Genomic DNA, 24,564 nt, shown 5'->3' on the forward strand with positions numbered 1-24,564 from the left:
AGCATCTTGCTTCCTTAAATTACTGGGTAATCTGTGGTTCTTTCTGTGTGCTTGTAAGGCCATGGAGGACTGTAAGACAGAGCCATTTGAGAGCCACTCTGCCCTGGAGATAGCCGAACAACTCACACTGCTGGACCACCTGGTCTTCAAGGTCATCCCATATGAGTAAGTATTGACACATACTGGAGATGTGCACAGAAAAACACAAAATCAACAAGAGTGAGTGAAAGGATGAAGAGAACTAGGTTATCTATACACATACATACACATAAATGCACAATGAATATTGGTGTATTTTGTACAAAAAAATGTGTGTTTTCTACAGGGAGTTCTTTGGTCAAGGCTGGATGAAGAATGACAAGAATGAGAGGACGCCTTACATTATGAAAACAACGAAGCATTTCAATGATGTACGCCTTTACTCTAAAACCATTAATGAGCAAAAATAAGAAAGCAGACCTTTTATTTCATCTAATCATTCCCATTTTCCTTCTGTCAGATCAGCAACAGGATTGCCACAGAAATCCTGCAATGGGATGATGTCAACATGCGAGTAGCGGTGATCGAGAAGTGGGTGGCAGTGGCTGACATCTGTCGCTGCCTCCACAACTATAACGCTGTGCTGGAGATCACATCCTCCCTCAACCGCAGCTCCATCTTCCGCCTCAAGAAGACCTGGCTAAAAGTCTCCAAGCAGGTATCATCATATATACCAGACTCATTAGAGACTCTACTTGAGGTGTAACTTATGGATGATCAGTTTAGAGATGGGCCTTAAGTGTAGCTGAATTAGTGATTTGAACAGCAGCTTTTCCTCTAGAGGAGTATTTCAGATTTTCTTCAATTAAATAACAATTTGCATCTTCTATGTTTTTAGCTTCAGCACTAACTTTCTCTGTCATTCCTTTGCACACTTACTCTGAACAATTGTATGACATCACCAACTGCTAAAAAAACAGTCAGATAATAGTCCAGCAGACTGACAAAACAGTTTTTTCTCACTCATTTTCAGACAAAGACTGTGATTGACAAGCTACAGAAGCTAGTGTCATCAGAGGGACGTTTCAAAAACCTGAGAGAAGCTCTGAAAAAGTATGCTTCCAAAGCTGTCCTATAAACTATACTTGGTATGCAAGTTTTGTATGATGTCTTACTTGTGTTTGTGTATTTGTACCACTTCTCAGCTGTGACCCTCCCTGTGTTCCCTACCTGGGGATGTATCTGACCGACCTGGCTTTCATAGAGGAGGGAACACCGAACTACACAGAGGACAACCTGGTCAACTTCTCTAAGATGAGAATGGTAAAGAACAGTAGTGTGTAAAGGCATCCAAAAGTTGTGCATCCAAGTTTACATTGTCTGAAATTACCTCCATACTTGTACATGCATCTTAATAACCCAGTCAATTTTTTTTATTGATTTATTTTGAATATGGAATGATACAAGCTTCCTGATTGCTACTAACTGACTTCTTTGCACAACATGATATAGAAATGAAGATTCAAGGAAGCATAAAATAATGATGTGCACAACAAGAAAAAGAAAAAAAGTCCTATTCAAAAAGGAGTGAAAAAAAGCATAGCTTATTAGATCTCACCCCTTTGTCTAAACCAACAATATGTACATATATACATACATACGTATACACACACATCTATCTATCTATCTATCTATCTATCTATCTATCTATCTATCTATCTATCTATCTATCTATCTATCTATCTATCTATCTATCTATCTATCTATCTATCTATCTATCTATCTATCTATCTATCTATCTATACATCCATACATCCATACATCCACACATATATACATGTACACATGCATACATATATACATATACCATCATATACATATATACATACACATACACCAACATATACATACATACACATATATGCATATACACACATACCCATGCACATATTAATTTACTATAAATGTTTACTGTCAACAGATATCTCACATTATCAGAGAGATACGCCAGTTTCAGCAAACAGCATACAAAATTGATCATCAACCAAAGGTGAGATTCTTCTTTTTTCTACATATTTTTTTTTACATAGCAGAATATTCATAATCTGCTAGCTCATAATAAATACAGTGTAGAGCACTTGAAAACACATTAATAACCTAAACTGTGTGTTTTTTTTTATTGTTTTAGGTTGCAAAGTACCTGCTGGACAGCAGTACTGTGCTGGATGAAGAGAGTCTGTATGAAGCATCTCTGAGAATCGAGCCCAAAACTTCATCATGAAGAGGATGTTTCTCTCTCTGCCAGCCCTCAGCCCTCACATGGAGTGTACAGACACAATACACTCAGTCTGCAGTTTATCACATGTACCTAGTGAAATCTAAACCTCTCTAATACAACAGTCCTGCAATAAATCCCCTTTTGTGATTGTTATAATGTACAGTTTATGTTAAAACAGATCAGAGGATATGTGGTTTGCAAATGCAGTCAACTGTACTGAAGCCTCACTGAACGAAATTACTTAGTCAAAATACTAGAAATATGTCAGTGCAATGCAATAACAAACTGCAACCTTTAAAATAAACACAGAGTTGAATCTAAAACTTCAATAGTTTATTAAGCTCTGAATATTACAAGCTTCGTGAGGGTAACATTTACTGGAGGACTGGGGTATTAGACTGCATTACTTTGAACTCAGTGCTCCTTAAACTGGTAACTAAGTGTATATCATAATGTAGATAAAACTATTATTTGTATTAGACACAGTAGGCTGTGCCCCTCTAGTATGTGCTCCCCAATGGACTTGTTGTGTATAATTGTTACTAGAGACTGAGTAGAAGCCCAGAGAGGTTTTATTTATATAGCTACAGAGTATTTATATGTTATTTATTGTCCTAAATACCATTTTATGATGAAGTTACTTTGAACCAAAAGAGAACAGATGAGAGAGTATTTAGATATGATATTTAGTAATGTCCTAATGAGAACATGCAGCATAAAAAGGCTGGTGGTTACATTTGACATGTGATAATCAGCTCAGATATTCAATCTATTATCTTCTAACAAAAACAGTAAGTCGTTCTTAACCCTTAAAGATCTAGAACTACTTTTGTGGCCTCTTTCAAAAGAATTAAAACTTTCCTAAGTGAATTACCATTTACTATAGCATTATCCTCTGCATTTTGCAGTTTTCAGTGAAATTCCAATATTTTCCTATATTTAATTTACTGATCATGTAGATGTTCATAAAAGAGTATTATATCAAAACAGAGACAACTGAGGAAAAAGTGACTTTTCAGTAAAATGTTTCATAAACTGAATGTAAAAACAAGCGTCTACAGCCACTGACACGTCACACTTCATGTATGTGGTGAATCAGTGTTACAGAAGATGATTGTGTTTCCACATTCACTACGGAGCCTCTGAACGCCTGAATGGATCATATGTGATCTTGCTACAAAGCTTAGAAACTGCATTTTACCTGAATCATTTCAATGTATTGATATGATTAGTGGTTCAAAAGTTATTAAACAATTTTAGATCAGTGCACTGGTTGTTTCGGGGGTTTGAGGGTTAAAAGTGTATGAATCCTCCAAATCTGCTCACCCAGTGGCTGTGATCTTTCATATAAGGCTCTGAAAGCAAGACAACTTCAGAAACGTTCCCCTTAAAAGTACAGAAGCTGAATCGTACCCTCATGTTTTATGTATCCACTCTACAGCAGTGATAAAGGGTTCATTGATGTTAGTCGGTGTAGATGCTGGTCTCTGACTGAGCTGGGACATATGTTTTCTGTTTGGAGAGATGGTTTTTATGCTTTGCTTATTATCACCTTTTTCCCCTGGTGGGCAACATGATGTATATACAGTATAAGCACCGGGCAATGTATGTAGCAGATGTATCCAATATTGAGCCACTTCAGGAACTGAAATTCCCTGCTTCTACACTCAGACAGTGAGAGCATTGTTTTTATTGTTAATCCTCTTTGGCCAGTGCATTATGGTTTTGCCTTAATCATAAAATGGATTATATACCACAAACGTATGTAAACTATTTTGTTCTACAATTTGCCAATGAAGCAGAAGTATTTGCTGTGTACAATATTGTGTACAGGCAGTCTGATGCATTTCCTAACGTGCAATGTGTTAAAAACATATCCCTCGAAATGTGTTATCCTTATGATTGTTCAACTCTGTAATAACTTTTCTGTGTATGATACTTTGAAACAAATGTTGAAAACAACTTATAAGTGTAACACATTCTGTATCCTGTCTATTCAGATGTTTTAGCAGGAACTATACAGTAGTAATATTGTGCTTATTCTTGGAATATTTATATGTATTTTTTACAGGCTTTGTATAGAAAAACAACTAAAGCTTGAGTGGCAGGCATGTACCACTTTCACGTGTTCTAATCAAATCTATATCTAGAACAGTAACGTGTACTGTATTTAAACCCTGACCCTTGCACATGGATCTTTACCCTCTAACAGGCACATCAAATGTTTGCAGTGAGCAATACCCAATGGTATGAGAATTATTTCAGTCTATTTCAACAGCTTGAGTAGTATTTCCAGTTTTGTATAAAAGTGTATTCTTTCCTGATTACCTCTTGTTAATAAATCTATTCTTTCTCAGGGGGAAAACGTCCTTGTGTTTGCTTCATATTTTAAAGTAGGTACAAAAACAGACTTTATACCACAGGAGTCAAACGTGCGGCCTGCAGGCCAAAACTGGTCTTCCAAAGGTTCTAATCTGGCCCGTGCAAAAGTTACACTGATATTAACAACTCAGTTCAGGGGCCGCATACAGATTAATATGATCGAAAGTAAAATAATAGCATAATAACCCTTTTAACAATAAAATGTGGACAAAATAAAAATTATGGGAAACATTAACAATATTCTTCCTGTTACTAAATGTTTTCTGCATTTGTAGATCCACTCCGATCTGTAAGTTGTGGTAATAATAGTTTCACACTAAATATTGCTGAAATTGTTCATAGTTTAGTTTCAAAATCCAAACTTCAAAATTATGATAATATTATGCCTGTTGACAAATGTTTGTGAAACATTGTGTGTAATGTGTGTACAGATAAGTTGAGGCATAATATTGTTAAAATTGCACTTATTTTTCTTTTTAAAAAATGTGTTTTTTAGGTTATTTACATCTTTTTTGTTTGGATAGTTTGTAAATGTAAATATTTTCATTATTTAATATTTTTATTGCGATAAAACAAAAACTTTTTGTTGCCATTTTTTACCGGTTATTGTGCTACTATTTTAATGGTTCGGTCCACTGGAGATCAAACTGGGCTGAAATGAGTTTGACACCCCAAAGATCAAACTGTGTCTACACAGAGGAGTGTTAAGTAGAAAAAAAAAAAAAAAAAAAGCTCACGTTACAACGCAGAAGCCGGGTCATGTGACTCAGAGCTGGGCTCCACTGGGGAAGTATGGCGCGTGCAGCTGGTGTTTTCCTCCTCACTGCTGTTTTTACTTTTGTTCATTTATCACCTTTAGTTTTACCTGAAGGTAAGTAGACACTTGTAGATTTACTCGTATTTCTCAGTGAAATAAGTGTCTCATGTCTAAAATGCAACAAGAAAACTAACAGAACATTGTGGAATGTGGCGCAAAACCGCTTCAAAGAGGTGGAAGTGTTTGTAATCAGGCCATTATTATTATTATTATTAATACACATGTTGTGTGTCTGAGCAGGAGAACTCACATTCAAACAGTGGATCTCTGAGGTACGTGGGTCTGCAGTGTTTTATTTATTTATTTTAACCCTTAGGAAGTGTTGTACGCATTTTACACGCTTTTCAGTCTTCATTTTGTGATTATTTAAACTGTGTTCATGCAGAATTTTGGCCGGACTGTGCATTTTTATTTTTTTATCTGGTTATTTCTGTCTCAGCGCCTACAGTAAGTCTAAAGAAATAATGTTAATAAATTATCATAATGTTTTTAAAACACACCTTAAGAAATCTGTAATCAATAATGAAACGATGCTAAATTAATGTCACTATATGTTTGTTTGTTTGTTTTTCTGTCTATGTGGTTTCTAAATGTAAAAATTGTAATACTTTAATTTTGGGAATGGACCCCATAGTCTCTGCTTTGGTAGAGACTAATGGGGATCCTTAAATAAAGAAATAAAATACACTTTGTACAAACAAGTCTTGCACTCATACTGTTAAGTGTAAAAACATTGAAACCCATTCAAATCAACGTATGAATAAAGAACAAACTGGGGGGGGGGGGGGGGGTTAATTGTATATTTGAAAAAAAGTAATAATACATAAAAATCAGTGTTGCTAATGATTATTTACATATACTAGGCTGTAAAAATTTAACACAATTTACTTTGCATGTAGTATATTGAAAATAATAATATATACTTTTTTTTTCATCTGAAAACATGGTAACATCATGACAAAAATATTGGTATTTAAAGGGTTAAAGTCTTTAAAAAAAAATAGTTTTGGATATCAGTAATTTGGTAAGATGTGAGTGAAAACAGCTCAATGAAAGTAGAATATTATATTACTGTATGATATCATTTTACTTGCTTCTAAAATGCACATTTTTTATGCTTAGTGGTACAACTCTGACTAGTATTAGAGTCTAATATGTATTGCATTTATTTATTTGTTTGTTTATTTGTTTCCATGTGACATCCAGCACACCAAGATTTATGAAAGCGTGGAGGAGTATTTCCACAGGCTCCATGTATTCACTGAGAATAAGAAGATAATCGACCTTCATAATGCTGGCAATCACTCCTTCACAAGTAAATGGTCTTTTGCCGTATAATATAATGTTCAGAGGACAGTGGGTATAATTGCATCATTTTGGCTTCAGTACCTGTAACTCACTTTACTGCTCAGTCTCATTTGTTTGTTTGTCTGTTCACGTTATCTATTAAAATGTGGTCAATATCATAAATCAGAATGGAAAAGCTCAGATTCCATGTGATTTATTTGGTTCACATCGACATAAAAACAGATCTGAGTTAGCTTTTGTCCACTTATGAACATGGCCAAAGTACCCGTATTATTGTACTACAAATGGTGGTGCAGCTGGTGTGATCTCTGTAATCCATGTCAAACATATGTTCCTTTATAACAACATACCTCACTATCAGCAAAGTATGGTTTAACAGATAAAACAAGCAAAAACAGAGGCAACACCATGTGACATTACTCAAAAAGAGATTTGCTGAGATAAAAAGACTAATCAAGGGCAGAATGATGTACAAAAAAAACACTGTGATTACAGTGTAATCCATAGTTTTAGTGTGAATAGTCTTTAGTCAGACCATACCCACTTTCCTATAATTTATAAACATGAAACTGAAATAGCAAAACTAAATCCAACATTTTGTGAAGTTCACACATCTGTTCCTTTTTAAATGTAGTGGGCCTGAATCAGTTCTCTGACATGACATTTGAGGAATTCAGGAAAATCTACCTTTTGACGGAGCCTCAGGTAATGTATGATGCATTTATCATTACAACCTGCCCAATGGTTTATTAACAGTGATATCCACTTGTTCATTTTGTCCAGTTACGTTTATAGTTCTGGTTTTCTGCAGAACTGCTCAGCTACTAATGGGAATCATGTAAGCAGTCCTGGTCCTTACCCTGAATTTATCGACTGGAGGATGAAAGGAAACTTTGTGACTCCAGTAAAGAACCAAGTATGTTAATAAGAGTAGTTTCTGGCATAATCAAGACCACAGATATTTGGATTTTTATGAACTTGCTTAATAAATCCTTGGTATCATTACATCTTATGCTGAAATAGACATTCTAATCCCCATCCATTTTATTTGATATACATTTCATGATATAAAATGAGAGGTTCGTCACTTGAACACAATGCTAAATTACCCTGCCCCCCGAAGATATTTTGGTTTGGTTTGTTTGTTAACACTCTTGCAGCAAAACTCTTGGTTGAATTCATACCAAATTTGGTTCATATATTGCCAGTGACCCAGAACAGATATCATAACGTTTTGGAAGAAGTAGGTCAAAATTTCCATTTTTTATTAATTAAAAAAAAAAAAATATCCCCATTTACTTGAAATGGATGAAATTTCAAATGTCTGTAGTTGCAAAACTCTTGGTTGAATTCATACCAAATTGGGTTTATAGATTGCCAGTGACCCAGAATAGATGTGGTTACATTTTCAGAAAAGTAGGTCAAAGTTAAAAATTTTTAGGAATTTTTAAAATCTTTTTTTCTTCTCCCATTTACTTATAATGGGTGAAATTTCAAATGTCTAAAAACATCAATTTTGCTTCAATTTACTTCAACCTTGGCACATATATGGAGACAATTGATATTCTGACATCAGTACATGGATAGACATGATGACATCAGCTAGATCGATGCCAAAATAAGCTATAATATGTGCGAGGGGAGGGGTTTGTTGTGCCTGGCACCACTCGTTTATTATATTTTCTACTTTCTTTTATTTCTCCATTGATCTTATGCACTTATTCTTCATTAGGTTTTACCTCTGCTTTTATGTATGTGTGTAACTGTACTATCTACACATATTGTTCCTCACTTTGATTTTAGTTATTGTAAGTTAGTGTGTGTTATTTAATTGTTACAGTATTTTTATGTACAAGAGATGAGATTAATAATCTGAGGTGTGTTGGTGGATTGGATTTCCACTATTTAAACACATGTTGTGTTTGTTTCATGAGGGTCACTGTGGCAGCTGTTGGACCTTCTCCACCACTGGGTGTTTGGAGTCTGTAAACGCCATCGCCACGGGGAAACTAACACCACTGGTTAGATCCGTCTGTTGTGATATTCTCTTGAGGATATTTTAGGTGCATTTGCAGAAATAAATCTTAATCAGTGTTGGGAATGAATGCATAATGCTGTTTGTTTACCTTTAGTCGGAGCAGCAGCTGATAGACTGTGCCAAAGACTTCAACAATCATGGATGCATGGGGTCAGTCAAATGAATCTGTTACAGTAGAACACACTGGAACTGATCCCTGCACAGTAAGATAAATAAACTATGTGGTTGGATTTTCAGCGGGCTTCCCAGTCAGGCTTTTGAGTACATTAAGTACAACAGAGGTCTTATGACAGAGGACGACTATCCCTACAAAGGCCATGTGAGACTTCTGATGAACCGCTTCATTATAATCACTTCTGTCTCTTATATTCGAAAAATCTCAATAACTGTTTTTCTGTCTTAGGATGATACTTGTCATTTTAAACCTGTGCTTGCAGCTGCATTTGTCAAAGAAGTTGTCAACATAACAAGTGTAAGTATATACTGTTACACTGCACTTAACTCTGTTTTAACCCATAAAGACCCAAACAGCTACTGGTGACCAAAACCATCTACTGATCTAAAATGTTTAATGACTTCTGATTCATTAATCCTATCAATCCATGTAAATAATTGGTGTAAAATACAGTTTGTCATCTTTTCATGGTCATCAGATATGACCCATTTGGACATTCAGAGACTCCAAAGTGAACGTGGAAACACTGTCATCTTCTACAACATTGATTCACCAGTAAAACCCATGGAGTTGGATCAATGATAATGGATGGAGATACTTGTTTTTATGTTCAGTTACTGATATCTTTGATGAAAAAAAACCTTTTTCTTCAGTTTTCTGCATTTCTGATTTAATAACCTTTGAATTTACTTTGAGCTTTTATGAACATCTACATGGTCAGTAAATTAAATATTGGAAAACACATGATTTTCACTGAAAAAAAGGCAAAATACAAAGAATAATATTATAATAAATGGTGATAAATCACTTTAGAAATGTTAAATCTACAGAAAATAGTATTTGAGAACAGTCACAAAAGTAGCACTGGGTCTTCATGGGTTAAAGGAAGTACCAAGGATGTGTTGCATAATTAAAAACCACCATTTTTGTGTAAAAGGAAGAGCCAAGAGGCAGCTGTTTTAGTACTGTGTTGACAAATTAGTTTACAGGTACTAACTGATCTGTGTAGTTTACATTTTACCCTGGTAGTGTAACTTTACTGATCACATTTGTTCACTCAATTTGAATGACATTTGTTTTTCTCCTTAGTATGATGAAAAGGCCATGGTTGATGCTGTAGCCCGGCTCAATCCAGTGTCTTTCGCCTTTGAGGTCACAAATGATTTTATGCACTACAAAGAAGGGGTTTACACCAGGTAAGATGAGGATATCAGTAACTCAGTTAAGGTGCGTGTGCAGGTCTTGAAAGTCTTAAAAAGTATGGAATTTTGAAACACTACTTTCCAAACCTTGAAATGTCTGAAATTTTGTGTGAAAGTATTTATTTTATTTTATTTTATTTTATTTATTTGGGACAGTGCATATTAATGAACATCTACAACAATTGCAGCTGTAAATCATACCACATTGGAGCAACAGTGCTACTTTCCATCTGTAGTCCCTAGACAGGTGACAAGAAAGACAAGTGACAAAAGACAACACATCATAAAAACACACAAAACACCACAGTGAGGACAATGTACAGATGGTCACAGGCTTGGTTTTCCTTCATTCGGTGTTTAAGTTGTGTATTGAAAGGAGGCATATGATTGTGAGTCTCTTATGTTGAGTGGTAAATAAAGTATGGGAAAAAGTTTCAGCAATCATGTAAATTTTAGAGTCTGCTCAAAATAATCTTGTAAGATAAGAAATACATGAGGAAAGCTTATAAAAAAACTTGACATGATGTCACTAACCGGTCGGTACTGGAATGATTCTAGTGAAACTTGATTGTGTGATATCCAGGCAGTTTAGTGATTTTCATATGTTTTGAAAAGGTTTCTGTCAGTAAAACATAATTTACTGTGAATTATGCATTCATTGATCCATACATTTATGAACATTTACTCTTCTACTACACACAACAGTTACAATCTCAAGCAAAAAACTAGGTATGCAAGTATAAAAGTACGTAAAGTCAAGGTCTTGGGGAAAAAATAGCAGTTTTGAAAAAGTTTGGAATTTGTATTTGGATAAAGAGCAAGCACCCTGTCTATGTTGAGGTTAGATTTAGCTTAACCTTTGTCTCTCTGCAATGTGTGTGTGTGTGTGTGTGTGTGTGTGTGTGTGTATACATACACACACACACACACACACACACACACATATATATATATATATATATATATATATATATATATATATATATATATATATATATATATATATATATAATGCAGTAATGGGATTTTCTGAGGTAATCCGCTGAGATTATTAAATCATAGATGTGGATTATGAAGTAAAAAGTGACCAGTTGTTAGTTGAGGCCTTTTTGCCTTGATGCTCTTTAAATAAGTAAAGCAATCATCATTATTATTGTTGTCATTGTCAACGGCTGTTTGTAGGAAATGACAGATATCGAGTGTGGGTGTGAGCAGATGCCAGATCTTTGTCAAAAAAAGCACCCCCCGCTCATTTTAATATACAGAGGATTTTTCTGGTTCGGTCTTTGTTTGTCTGTTTTGCAGCGCTGCCTTGAACAGCCATTAAAATGTGTTCAGAATGGCATCTAAAAAAAGCCTCATAATTCATCTTTACATAGACAGAATGTCATATGATGTTGAAGTAGAATAACAGCCCACTTACCCTACAAAAGACTGTATTGATCTAAAAGCATCTGCGTTGTCTGTTCAGCTCCCAGTGTAAAAGCACAGCAGACATGGTGAATCATGCAGTCCTGGCTGTGGGTTATGGGGTTGAAGAGAAGAGTAGACCATATTGGATTGTGAAGAACTCCTGGGGCACAACATGGGGAATAGATGGGTAAATATAGACTGTGTGTGTGTTTCATTGTGATAACTGGTGACTGTTTTCAGTCATCATGGACACCTTTTTCTTATTTCCTCAGGTATTTTTTGATTGAGCGAGGAAAAAACATGTGCGGACTGGCTGCATGTTCTTCATACCCTCTACCTTTAGTCTGAAGAGCTGAAGTGAGGACTGATCAAACTGAAATGGGTTAATGGTTAATGAAAACTACTACAGGGTGTCCCATAAGTCTCCATACATAGGAAAAATAAACGCTTCTTGACATAAACCATTTTTATTTATATAATGTGCTCTATATGACTGCCGTTTTGTCGGGAATACATTTCAATGCGTGTCCTCCACTGCTGAAGAACTATAAAGAAGAAATATAAAGAAATACATGTTAGAACCATATATGTATGGAATGTATTATGTCTCCTATATATGGAGACTTATGGGACACCCTGTAGTTTATTTGCATTGTAATGTGATGCGTCCAAAGACTTGATGTAAAGTTATGACTCAAAGGGCCTTTTCTGAGTCTGATTTCTACTGTTTATCATTGCAGAAGTGATTGATTATTGTGACTAAACTGTAAAAAACAATGAAACATGTGGTACACATGGGGTACATATGGAATTTTTCAGTCACATGAGCATAAATACGTGTTCATCTGTGCTATAACCACATATGCTACTTCATGCTTTTTATCCCTGGTCCATCTGTGCTGGTTAATACACAAGTACATCTTAAAAGGTTTTATTATAGTACATGTTTTACATGTTTAAGTTGAACTATCTGATGGGAAATAAATTAATTAGCAATTTCAGTGTGTTACCTTCTTTTCTTTACGGTAAAACGCTCACATCTCAGGTGAATCTGTCCAATGAGAATCAAGAGGAAATGATTTCACTTCAGCAGTTGAAGAAAATAAGTTTTTTCTTCTTTTTAATATTCAATTTTAATATTAAGATTTCAAAAAGCTTTGTGTTTCATTCAGTGATGTTGCTTGTCAGATTTGAAATACTGCAGCTTTATAGTAGTGGAAAAAAGATTTTGAATACCCTTAAAATTTTACTATATTCTCAAATGTTTGTCATGAAACATTTGTGGAAAAATCTTTTTTGTGTTTCAGAAAGAGTAACTGCATCAGACAGACACAGACAAATGCAAAGGATTATTTTTATTGTTAACAAGAAAAAATGGCCAAATTTTATTCTTGACAGTTTCAACATGTCATGCCCTAGATGTGTTTTGATAGATCAGCTTTATTACAGACTCATGGTCCACTTTACAAAGCAAACAGATTCATTTCAACAACAACCAGTCAAACAAACAGTTTCATTATGTTACTGAAACATCCAGTTCCTTGATGGAACAGAGCATGTGCAGACAGGAGCATGTAGGTTTGGAGAGTGGAACAATACTTCAATGACTTAAGAATGGTTCTTAATGCAATATATCACCACTGTAGATGCACCTTTATTGTAACAATGACGCTTTATCATATTTTCCACAGTGAGATTAAAAGTCACTGTCCACATGGACATGACTGTTGGCTCAGAAGCTTCAACTGCGCTATTTGTGTAAAACAAAAACAAACCAGGAGAAAGAGCCACGCTATGAACATAAACTCATACATTCAGGTTTTCTGACACACATAGAGGGATGCCACGAGATCAAGTCATGGAAGAAAATCTGTGACTTAATTTTTCAGGACTCTTTATAACCTTAGAGAATGAATCATGCGATAAAATCTTGGAATGTGTCTGGGTTCCAGTTTTCATGGAGACTTTATCTTCCCTGTGTCTGCTGTTACTGCTAATACTACTTAAGGACTCCTGATGTAGAATGTGGAAGCAAATGAACTTTTTAGAATATGTTGATAATTTATGAGCAGGAAAGAGTTTATTATGCACACATGGTCCATTATAAAAATAGAAGCACAAGAGTAGAAGTAATTATTAGTATAGGTCCTAATGTCAAAAAGTACAGAAATATTATCAACAAAATATATTTTCAAAATAATTTTAGAAAATTATAAAGTCTAGAGCAGAGGTGTCAAACTGTTTTTTTTAGCTCAGGAGCCACATACAGCCCAATATGATCTCAAGTAGGCTGGACCAGTAAAATAATAAAATATAATAACCTATAAATAATGACAACTCCAACCTTTTATTTTTGTTTTAGTGTAAAAAAAGTAAATTTATGTAATGAAAATGTAAGTATGAAAATGTGAATAACCTGAAAAACCATGAACAACCTGAAAAATAAATGAATTTTAACAATACTAGGCCTCAGCTAACCATTTGCACATGTGCATTACAATTTACAGATCACAGTGGATCTACAAATACACAAAACATTTTGTAACAGGTATCTGGAGCTGAAATATATATTATTTAACTTTATGATCCCTTGACTGTGAAAGGTCCTCTGTATAAGTTTTGTACTTTGCAATTTCATCTTGTTTGTTTGGAGCTGACTGTTGATGGGCCATTTTTGGCCCCCAGGTTGTATGTTTAACACCCCTGGTCTAGACTCTGCTCTAAAGAATAGAATAGAATAGAATAGAATAGAATAGAATAGAATAGAATAGAATAGAAATAACATACTACCTACATTTTACTTACTAACATGCACATGACCACAAATTTAATGAGATATAGAGAAAGTGAAATCTGTCATATGAGAGTGATAGTGGGAAAAAAAATAATTAATTCTGTAGGATTATGAAGGTAGATTTGTTTCTTTATTATTCAATCAAGAAAAAGTTGCTTTACCAAAAAAAAAAAATATTTTTTTTTCAATCAAAATAAACTTTACTTCAAAAAACAAAAAACATTTTCAATCAGAGAAAAAAAAAAAAAGGTTTGAATACAGTTTTTTGGGTCTCAAATTTTTTTTTGCATTCAAACACTTTTTCTTTAGTTGATTTTTTTTTTTTTTTTTTTTTTTGGTTAAAGCAACTTTTTGTTTTGACTGAATAATAAAGAAACAAATCTACCTTCATATAGGATCTGATACAAAGTGAAATCCAGTTAAATAACAAGTACATCCAGTAATACAACAGCTGGGGTGGCATTTAACTTATAATATAGTTGTAAAATAAAATTATCAATATTTAGGGAGAAATATTAGCCTTTTTAGTTAAATAGCCTAAAAGTAGTTGCCTCATATGGCTGTACCGTTGTGACTGGAAGTGACCAGAAGGTGGCGACATTCATTCTCCTTGACTGACAGACACTAGGCGGAAGTGGAAGAGAGTTTAGAGTTTCATTGGCTGAAACCCAAAGATGTTCCCTCCTCCTTTGGGAGACATTAAAACAAACCAATCATATATTAGCTTTGTGTTTCACAACTCAGTAGGAGGGGCTTGTTACAAAACATTTCAGCATGTGGCGCCAATTACTCGTAAGACTTTAGAGTCAAATACCGGCTGAAAGTTGTGGAGTTAACACCAAGGAATACTAAGAAAAGGGTAAAAGCGTCGTTTTTTGGACTTTAGTGAAATGCCGACCACCAGAGAGAAACAAGAAGAGGTTGAGGTTGTTGTTCAGGTACAGTTTTTAACGTTTACTTTGAAGTCTCGTGTGTTATCTTTCCTCTATGACACTGATAATAACTGAACATTTGACATTATTTAGGTTTTAAGGACCATTTTATAGTTGAGTTTTGTGACATTCAACGCATTTCTGGATGAAAAAATAAATGTAACACTGCATTGAGTCGTTTTTTCCTCCCACACACATTGTAGGAGATGACCCCACAGGTGGAGGGTCCTGTCCGTCGGTCATCTCGACGGACCCTGGTCCCTAAACGCCTCAGATACTCTCCTGAAGAAACACCAGAGGAACCAACCATTAAACAACAGGTGAGTCGACGATCAGCCAAATTGAAACAATAATAAACAGTAAAAAGTGTTATTTATGTGACCTTTGTGCCTGTATTTCCTCTATAGAGACAAGAAAAACACAATAAAATAAAGAACCAGAAGAAGAAGGTCGACTTAAAAGAGCAGGATCCCTCAGATATTGAAAATAGTGATGGGGCACAAACATCTGTACGTATCTAAGATCATTCCAAATAACATAAAATGATTCATTTTGGCTCTAAGTTAAACCATTTGCAGCACTTAGATGTTATCCGAATGTCGAGCAGAAAATCACAACTTCTTACTCAAGTAAAGTAAAGGTATTTAATAGTGTTTACCGCTTTTTTTTGTGTAACACAGGAAGAGTATGGAGGACTTTCAGCGTATGAACTGGAGCGCCTGGAGAACATCAGGCAGAACAAAGCATTCCTCTCAACTCTCGACATATTCCAGGTAGAAAAACTCAGCTGTATGCATGGACTATACTACTATATTACTTAGAAACCATTTTTCATCAAAATAAACCATTGAATTTATGTGAAGTGAATATTACCTCACAACCATCCTGTTTTAATAAAATATCTGAATTTGGTGTGCATGTGAAAATATATGACCTTATTTATGTGATTCTGTTTAAAGGCATCTGAGGAGTTGAAATGGTCGTCAAAGCCAAAGCCATCACAGAGGGGTCTCATGAGGTATGATTGTCTGACAAAATGTTAATCACTGTACTGTACGTTATGATTTTGTTGGCAAAAGTGACATGAGCAAATAAAATCCAAGTATAAATTGCAAATATTGTCAAATATAACCAGTATCTTCTTGTATTCACTGCAGTGATATGTTTGTGTGTTTACAGGTCACAGGCTGCTCAAAGTGAATCACTACCAGCTCGTCGATCACTGCGTCTCCAAAATAAAGAGGCTGAGGTCCTCACACTTCCCCCTGAACCCAAAGGAACGCTGACCTATGAACAGGTAGATGCATATAAAACAGGTAATGGCGCACAATTCAACTCATGTCACATACTCATCTAAATTATCTTGTTTCTCAGCCACTCAAGAAGCCTCCTGGTCCTCTTCCCATGATTCCAGTCAACCTGGATGAAGGAAGCAAACTGCCCTCACAGCTTGTTGAGCTCTGTTCTGAGGTAGGGTTTCCACCGATAGAAATGGGGACTTTACTGTTTGCTGAAATGCACAATTATTGTCAAAAACTGAAAACTTTTTTAACCAAACATAGAAGGATCACTCTGTCTAGGGAGTGATTTGTTTTCACTCTTGCTGCTTGTAGACCACTTAGTATGTTCTTTTCCTCTCTCTAAAGAGCTCAACAGAACAAGTTAAGGCAAAGCTTCATCTGAAAGAGTAAGATCTTACATTTTTCTCTTGTTATCTTATATTACCTATTGCTGAGTGAGTTTAAATGGAGCTAACATATACAGTGTTGGGAAAAACTTTTTGATCACCCCATTCCTTTGTGATATATCACATTAAAAATCACTCGAGTCATTTAACTCTGCCAAGTATTGTTCCATTCTCCAAACCCACCTCTGTACATGCACTATTCAGTTAAAGTCAAAACGGGATGTTTCAGGAAGGTAATGCACCTTGAAACACAAACAAATTTAAATTGATTATTTTTTGATAATGATGTAATGATAATAATATTTGAGATATTGTTAAATTTGAAGGGTGTCTGAAAACTTTTTCCACTACTGTATTTAACTGTCAGGCAGATTCTTGTGAACTGTGAAATAGAGGAAACAAAAATTAACCCTTTTTGTTTTAACCTAGGTATCGTTCTGCACTTTCACACATGAAGATCACACCAGGCAGAGTGGCCAAAGTGGTGAAAGATCGCATCTTTTCAGCTGCCTTCCATCCATGCACCAGCAGCCTGTTCATGGCAGCAGGAGACAAGTGGGGGCGGGTGGGACTCTGGAGTGTGGTGAGTTTTCTTATATGGGGCAAAAACAAAAAATATATGTAAACCAAGATAATGAGTGACTCAAATAGTAGCAGGCCACTTCCACAGCGTTTTCTACTATTTTGATCTGGACATTTTAAAACTACTAATGTACTGGGAAGAACTGAAGAAATAAAAAATCAAACTTACTGAAAACAAAGCATTAGCCACTTTTTTTTTTTTTTAAATGCAATAAGTTCTTAAATTTTCTTTGTTTCTTGTTTGTCGTCCTTTAGGAGAGTGACTGGGGGCATGATGGTGTCCTGCTCTTTGAGCCCCACACCCGTCCTGTGGGCTGCATGGCCTTTTCCACAGCTCAACCCACTCACCTACTGAGCCTGAGCTATGATGGATCTCTGCGCTGCATGGATGTAGAGAAGGCTGTCTTCAACGATGTGAGAACTGTTCTTATATGTCTCTCATTTAGAGCTTACAAACCCCCCACTGCTGTTTCAGCTGAATGTCTTCATTCGCTCTTCCAGGTCTACGACACTGCAGATGGCCTAAAAACTTTTAGTTTCATGTCAGATGACTGTTTGAGCCTGTTGGTCGGGAACTGGTACGGAGAAGTTGCCGTTGTCGACAGGCGAACCCCAGGGTAACGTATTTCTGATAATGTGATGATTTGTAAAAGTATCTTTCATTTCTGAGTTCTTCAACAGTTTTGAAGTTTATGAACATACATGAGACACTGGGTTTTATTTATTGTTTGGTTGTTTATTTATTTATTCATTTATTTATTTATTCTTTTCACAGAAACACCCATGAGTCTCTTCATACACTGGACCAGGTTCTACGTTGTGTCAGTGTCCACCCTTTACAGAAGCAGTACTTCGCTGTGGCAGAGCGCAAGTATGGACAATTCTTGATTTCTTTAGAAAGTGTTCTCGGGAAGAAAAATCTGCAGTCCTAAATAATTATTTTATATTGTCTACAGGACAGTGAGTATTTACGACAGCCGATATCTGAAGAGGAACATCCAGCCGGTTTCCCAGCTGCGTGGCCACTCTTTAAGCATATCCAGCGCTTACTTCTCCCCTTGTACAGGAAACAGAGTTCTCACCTCCTGTATGGATGGCAACATAAGGTGAAGCTAACTCAACACTTTAACCCATAAAGACCCAAACAGCCACTGGCAACTAAAATCATCTACTGATCTAAAATGTTTAGTAACTTCTGAGCCACAAAACCATATTAATATGTTGAAATAATTGGTATAAAATGCAGTTTGTTGTCTTTTCATGGTCATCAGAAATGACCTATTTGGATGTTCAGAGGCTCTGTAGTTACCGTGGAAACACTGTCATCTTCTATAACATTGATTCACCAGTAAAACCCATGGAGTTTGATTAATGATAGTGGATGGAGACACTTGTATTTACAGTTATTGGTATCGTTTTATGAAAAAGTCCCTTTTACATCAGTCTTCTCTGTTTTTGATATAATGAACGTTGACTTTAAACTGAGCTTTTTATGAACATCTACATTATCAGTAAATTAAATATAGGAAAATACGTGATTTTTTAGTGAAAAAAACACAAAATACAGAGGATAATACTATAATAAATTGTGATTAATCACATAAGGAAGACTACATATGGAGAAAAATAAATTTAGGAAGTGCCACAAAAGTACCTCTGGGTCTTTATGAGTTAATAATGCACTGTTCTAAGTGTAGTCTGTATGTTTCAATTCTAAATAATTGTCCTCTCTCTCTGACAGGATATATGACACATCTGCGCTAACCTCTGAAGCTCCTTTACTCACGGCCATAAGGTACATCCACTTATCTTAAACCTGTTGTTAGGTGGCTATCCAGGTTCAAAAGAAGAAACATGGACCAGATGGAAAACTTGGCCCACAATACAAATTAGTAAAATATGTACTTAAGATACAGGATTTTTTAGACTGTGTTCACCATTATGTGCTTGAGATGATGCTGATGTGCGAGTCTTGTGTAACTTTTTTTTTTTTTTATTTTTAGGCATAACATGAACACCGGCCGTTGGTTGACCAAACTGTCAGCGATGTGGGATCCAAAACAGGAGGACTGCTTCGTGGTGGGGAGCATGGCGTTGCCTCGGTGTGTGCAGGTGTTCCATGAGAACGGCCAGCTCCAGCACACCTTTAAAGATGATGAGAACCTGACCACAGTGCTGTCAGTCACAGCCTTCCACCCCACAAGGAACGCCTTACTGGGAGGCAACGCATCTGGCCGTTTGCATGCGTTTTCTGACTAGAATGAAAACCTGTGACCAAGTGTCCTCCAGCAGAGTAGGAAGCACAAATAAATAAAAGGTGTTACCACAGGAGATACAGCCTAAACGGGTAGATGTATCACACTGAAGGGAAAATATAAAGTGTCGTCATCGCTAAGTTAGGTTTGGTTTGCAATGAATTCATTTTGTTAAAATTGAAGTTTCAGAACAAAGCATATGCATACACAACTAATGGCATTTAATATAAACCTTTATGTAGATCAGTCTGCTGACATGTTTCATGTCTTATATTAACTTACTATATGTTAACTCCTTCTGTTCTGTTCTGCTGTTCAACACTGAGTTACCTCAGGTTTAAACATTGTGCAGACGCTTAAAGTAGAAAATATTTGATACTTAAATATTTCCATTCCAGGTGGGGAGTTGGAGTCGTGTAAGCCTTTTCTTAAATATGTTTTCTTATTTGTAAAGTTCTTCTTACATGTTCATTTATTTTTTTTCTACATTTTATTTGTGGTGGGTAAATCAATTTAAATAAATGTTCTTGTATTTTTATACAACTTTTCTTTAGTATGCTTTCTCTCTGAGCCACCTTAAGATGGCAGTATAGTACCATAAAAGCAGCATTAGCTTTTTTTTTTTTTTTTTTGACAATTCTTTGTGAATTGAGTTCGACCTGTGTACAGACCAACTGCCAGATGTTAAGAATATATTATATTTATTCATAAATAGATTACACCAGTCATCAGTCAGTGATTGGATAAGCAATCCTGTTTGGAGGTAATAAAATGCAGAACACATGCTTACAGAGACATTTTCATGTGCAGGGCCATAGTACAGGAGGAAGCTTACAGACAGACCATATCAGAGGCTTATTCCTGTGCACAGAATTCAGGAAAAATGAATACAAGAGTTGTCTCTATGATCTGGGATAACCTCTTGTCATTTTACCAACTTGAGTGAAAACATGTTTGAAAAACAGGAACAAACAAAAACATCCATATTTTAAAACCTGTATTGCACAGCAAATTTGTCCAGTAGATGAATATGCTACTTCTGCTGTTTTAAATGTGTTTCAAAGTCAAGTATAAATGAGTTTCCTGTCTTCATCAAGATGTACCTACTTTGCCGGAACATTCAAAAGAACTTGACATCTCATCTCTCATAAAATACATCTAGACACAGCTGTAGGCAACCAAAGAGGATTAACATTTAAACCATATTTTTTTTATATTGATGTATTGAAGACGAGTAGCAACACTTAATGTTAATCGGTGACGGTGCCCATCATTGCTTTGACACATGCATCTACAAGCTGCTTATTACCTTCTGAGAGGAATTCAACACATTTTGCATTTCTATCAAATGGAAACAAAACTAAGCCTGGGTGTTAGTATTTACTAGTCTTCATTAAGCTTTCAGCAATAGTTATTGTTCAAATTACATTGTAGATTTTCATTGATAAACTATAAAATAAGGTGAAGTAAGGATTTTCTGCCTCAACTGGACATATAATTTTTTTTTCCTTCAAGACATCACCCTATTTTACCTGATACATTAATCAGAAACCACGAAGCACCATCTGAATTACAGCAAAACATGTTAGTGTTTTGATCACATCTGAAACCCAACCACAACATTAGGAATTTAAATACTGCATGTCATTCAGTAACTTATGTAAATAAGACAATTAAAGAGATTGGGAATTGTTGATCATTTTGCAGTTTTCTTAATCTTAAAAGAACTGTTCAAAAAACACTTAAAGCTTGTTATTAAAGATTCACTAATCATTTATGTCTACAGGGACTGAAATATCAACAGCATCTTTGCAAAATACTTTTAGATGTCTGGATGTAACACGATTGAAACTGCAAATCTGCATAAACAATAGCCTTCAGATATGATTGTGTGCACCTGCTGATCAGTTGGACACATTGTCATTGGATTCATGCTGCAGATTGGGCTGCAGATGCACTGTAGGCTAACCTGTGAAACATCACACACTATGGCTCAAAGACAGACACCAACTATCAGTCTCTGTTGTCACATATGGATGTTCTGACAGAAACAGCAGACAGAGGATTCTTTGGTAGGTGTGATGATGAAGTAGGATGTAAACATGACTTGTCTTAGGCTAAATTCTCCTGTAGGCGAGTGGACGGCTGGAAACTATGCTTTGTAAAAAATAATGTTTCAAGTTCATTACGAGTCACTGTGAGGAAATCTCAACGTGTTAAAGTGGTTTGTACTCAAATGGAGCTTTCAGTATATTCACCCTTTACAGATAAAGCACAGCAGAAATATGTAAAGATAAATGACCTTCACTCAGTGTGGCTTTCATGTGAATGAGCTCTCCTACTGTGGGACAATTGCACAATTTTTTTCACTTTACAAAAGGTAAAACCATGTGGAAAAGATCCTGGTTTTGTATATTAACAGTATTGCACATCAAGATAAACTCCCACAGAGTGGAGTCACAGAGCAAACCAACACTATTCACTATTACTAGTCCCATCACCTTCACAACTAGTTTGTAATACTGTAAAAATAACTACAGCAGAGTGACTTATACACAGAAGTTGATTGTGGTTATTAGCATTATTTAGCTGCTACTTTATAAATCAGTAAATCTACCACCTCCATTACTTATTTATATCCTTACAAAAGCTTAGTTTCTAATCATTAGATGACTGAACTTTATTGACACTCTAGGGTCCAGATAAAAATGGCAAACGAATGTGAAAACACTGTTAATGGATGTTTAAGGTCTGACTACAGCTACTGTTTTCAGACCATAGATTGTATGTAAAACACGTGAGGTTGTGTACCACATCAGGACAAATCTGAAAATATCTGGTTTCCAAATGTCAAGTTTTCAAACAAAAATCCTGTGCTAAGTTGTTCTAAAACTACACAGCAAACTCTATAAATGTGCCTCAAACTGCGTAAAAAAAGCCAAAACAAAACAATAAATGCAAAAAATGCTTTGACTCCGGGCTGATCTACATTCAGTACGCGCTGCTTAGTTTTCCATTTCACACTTTCTGTATCACCCAGAGACTAGTACAATTTCAAACCGCACACCTAATCACACTTTATCATTGTGACTGTTCCTGGCTTAAAAATGAAAATTAGATGAGCTAGAATGCCCCCTATTTTGTTATCTCTCCAAACTTCCTTCAAACTGTCAAGTCACATAACACGTAACAACCCAACACATCTGTCTTACATAAAGCAACAACATGTGAATTAATACAAAAATAAAGGCAACTATTTTCTGTGATGTCACTCTGACTTGGTTTCCTTTTCAGTGTTAAAATCAAACACTAATACTGAGATTTTGTGAAAAAATAAAATATTTAAACTGACCTGAACGTCAAAAGTAAATCATGAGCAATGATACTATTTCCTCGCAGTTACGCCCAAAGAAATTAAATAAAGTCCTTCATGGTCCGTGGCTTGTGACAGGAAGTCTTTCCTGGTAAAAGCTGATTTAACACTGGGAGCTGGGCTTCCACCTGTTCCCTTTTCCCTCCAAACACCTGTCCGTCTGTTTCCCCATGTCCCGCCTCCATCAGTGGAGGCTTTTGATGTGTCAGTCAGTCTCTGTATCTTTGACGTTGCCTCACTTGCTGATGAGGAAACCTCCCATCCATCGTAATTTACAGGCGAACCAGCGCCGCAGGGGGCAGAAGTATTCAAAGTGGAACTGCTGAAACTCAGGTGTCTTACGGATGTCTCTCAGAAAGGCAATGTCCAGGTCTGACTCTGTGAGCATGATGAGGAGCAGCAGAAGGGCGAACAGCAGTCCGATGGTGACCAGGAATAAACGTAACACGCTCAGAATGAACTTGTTTAGCTCCTCTACATCATTATGGGATGAGGACTTGCTCCTCACCGTACGCAGCACTCTCCTGCCAGGCCTGAACACAGCCGCCTGCCCCTCCATCGACGCCGCCTCCGCCTCCTTCTCCTCATCTATGCTGCAGGGAGCCCCGTTGAGGTGACGCGCCACCGGCATCTCATGTTCAGCGACTGGGGTGGGCAGCACGCTGTCTGAGGGGCTGTAGGCCTCGTCTGAGATCACCGCTGATGTGCTTGCCTCGCTGCCATCCACCATCTGGCCCCGAGAAGACATGAAGGAGTCCCCGTGGGAGACTGAGCGTACAGGTGTGGAGTGGGCACTGTCTCGAAGGGACTCCAAACCTGAAAACACACAGGGAGGTACAGTGTTCAACAAGTGGATTCTGTTGATCCAAGCTCTATGTACAGTAGTGGAAAGATTAAGAATCCCCTTACAATTGGACCAAATCTCAAATATGATCATGAAATATTTGTGAAAAACCTTTTTTTGTGTTTCCAAAGGTGTGATTCCATCAGACGGAAAGAAACAAATGCAAATGATTTTTTTGTTCGTTAACATGAAATAAGAAAACTAAATCCTTGACAGTTTCAACATGTCATGCCCTGGATGTGTTTCATTATCTTGCTGAAACATCCAACAGAGTATGTGCTAAAGGGAGCATGTGTGTTTGGAGAATGGATCAATACTTAGCTGAGATCAGTGGCTTAGGAGGGCTTCTTAACGTCCAAAAACTTTTTTCCACCACTGTACTTGTTTAGAGTCTAACCTTAAGACCTTTTAAGAGCAAACTCAAACCCACTTGTTTCTCCAAGCGTTCTAACTACAGTAGATTAAGGGTTGTTATATGACCATCATGTTTATTTTAATTTATATC

General features: G+C 36.2%; 4 protein-coding genes across 6 annotated transcripts in view; 3 read left to right on the forward strand and 1 right to left on the reverse strand.

Annotated features, from left to right (window-relative positions):
* LOC115415512 (ras-specific guanine nucleotide-releasing factor 1-like) overlaps nt 1–4,622 on the forward strand; it is a 29,476-nt gene extending 24,854 nt beyond the window's left edge. The window contains exons 21-27 of the mRNA XM_030129104.1: nt 59–165; nt 326–410; nt 500–697; nt 1,013–1,092; nt 1,185–1,302; nt 1,961–2,029; nt 2,168–4,622. Coding sequence (XP_029984964.1) covers nt 59–165; nt 326–410; nt 500–697; nt 1,013–1,092; nt 1,185–1,302; nt 1,961–2,029; nt 2,168–2,260 — 750 coding nt within the window. The 3' untranslated portion in view covers nt 2,261–4,622. The remainder of the gene's footprint in view (nt 1–58; nt 166–325; nt 411–499; nt 698–1,012; nt 1,093–1,184; nt 1,303–1,960; nt 2,030–2,167) is intronic.
* A 783-nt stretch (nt 4,623–5,405) lies between these two features.
* On the forward strand, nt 5,406–12,593 carry LOC115437054 (pro-cathepsin H-like). 3 transcript variants are annotated; one of them, XR_003937906.1, is made up of 13 exons: nt 5,406–5,510; nt 5,697–5,728; nt 6,663–6,771; nt 7,399–7,469; nt 7,576–7,680; nt 8,699–8,785; nt 8,897–8,952; nt 9,040–9,121; nt 9,206–9,274; nt 10,067–10,173; nt 11,651–11,779; nt 11,865–11,995; nt 12,231–12,593. XR_003937906.1 is itself a non-coding variant. In XM_030160135.1 (12 exons), the coding sequence occupies exons 1-12, from the start codon at nt 5,432–5,434 to the stop codon at nt 11,938–11,940; spliced, it is 1,002 nt and encodes a 333-aa protein (XP_030015995.1). In that variant the 5' UTR covers nt 5,406–5,431; the 3' UTR covers nt 11,941–12,119. The 3 variants fall into 3 exon arrangements, 1 of the variants encoding a protein (XP_030015995.1); XR_003937907.1 differs by having other exon boundaries at nt 11,865–11,992; nt 12,228–12,593; XM_030160135.1 differs by lacking the exon at nt 12,231–12,593 and having other exon boundaries at nt 11,865–12,119.
* Nucleotides 12,594–15,130: 2,537 nt separating this feature from the next.
* On the forward strand, nt 15,131–22,696 carry wdr76 (WD repeat domain 76). Its single transcript, XM_030129651.1, has 15 exons — nt 15,131–15,324; nt 15,522–15,638; nt 15,726–15,827; nt 15,999–16,091; nt 16,278–16,336; nt 16,498–16,615; nt 16,693–16,788; nt 16,965–17,005; nt 17,435–17,588; nt 17,843–18,001; nt 18,089–18,204; nt 18,363–18,458; nt 18,544–18,693; nt 19,329–19,382; nt 19,591–22,696. The coding sequence occupies exons 1-15, from the start codon at nt 15,277–15,279 to the stop codon at nt 19,844–19,846; spliced, it is 1,659 nt and encodes a 552-aa protein (XP_029985511.1). The 5' UTR covers nt 15,131–15,276; the 3' UTR covers nt 19,847–22,696.
* frmd5b (FERM domain containing 5b) overlaps nt 22,508–24,564 on the reverse strand; it is a 98,821-nt gene continuing 96,764 nt past the window's right edge. Inside the window, exon 14 of the mRNA XM_030129641.1 lies at nt 22,508–24,031. Coding sequence (XP_029985501.1) covers nt 23,451–24,031 — 581 coding nt within the window. The 3' untranslated portion in view covers nt 22,508–23,450. The remainder of the gene's footprint in view (nt 24,032–24,564) is intronic.

This window comes from Sphaeramia orbicularis, chromosome 3 (genome assembly GCF_902148855.1).
Source record: "Sphaeramia orbicularis chromosome 3, fSphaOr1.1, whole genome shotgun sequence".
NCBI lineage: Eukaryota > Metazoa > Chordata > Actinopteri > Kurtiformes > Apogonidae > Sphaeramia > Sphaeramia orbicularis.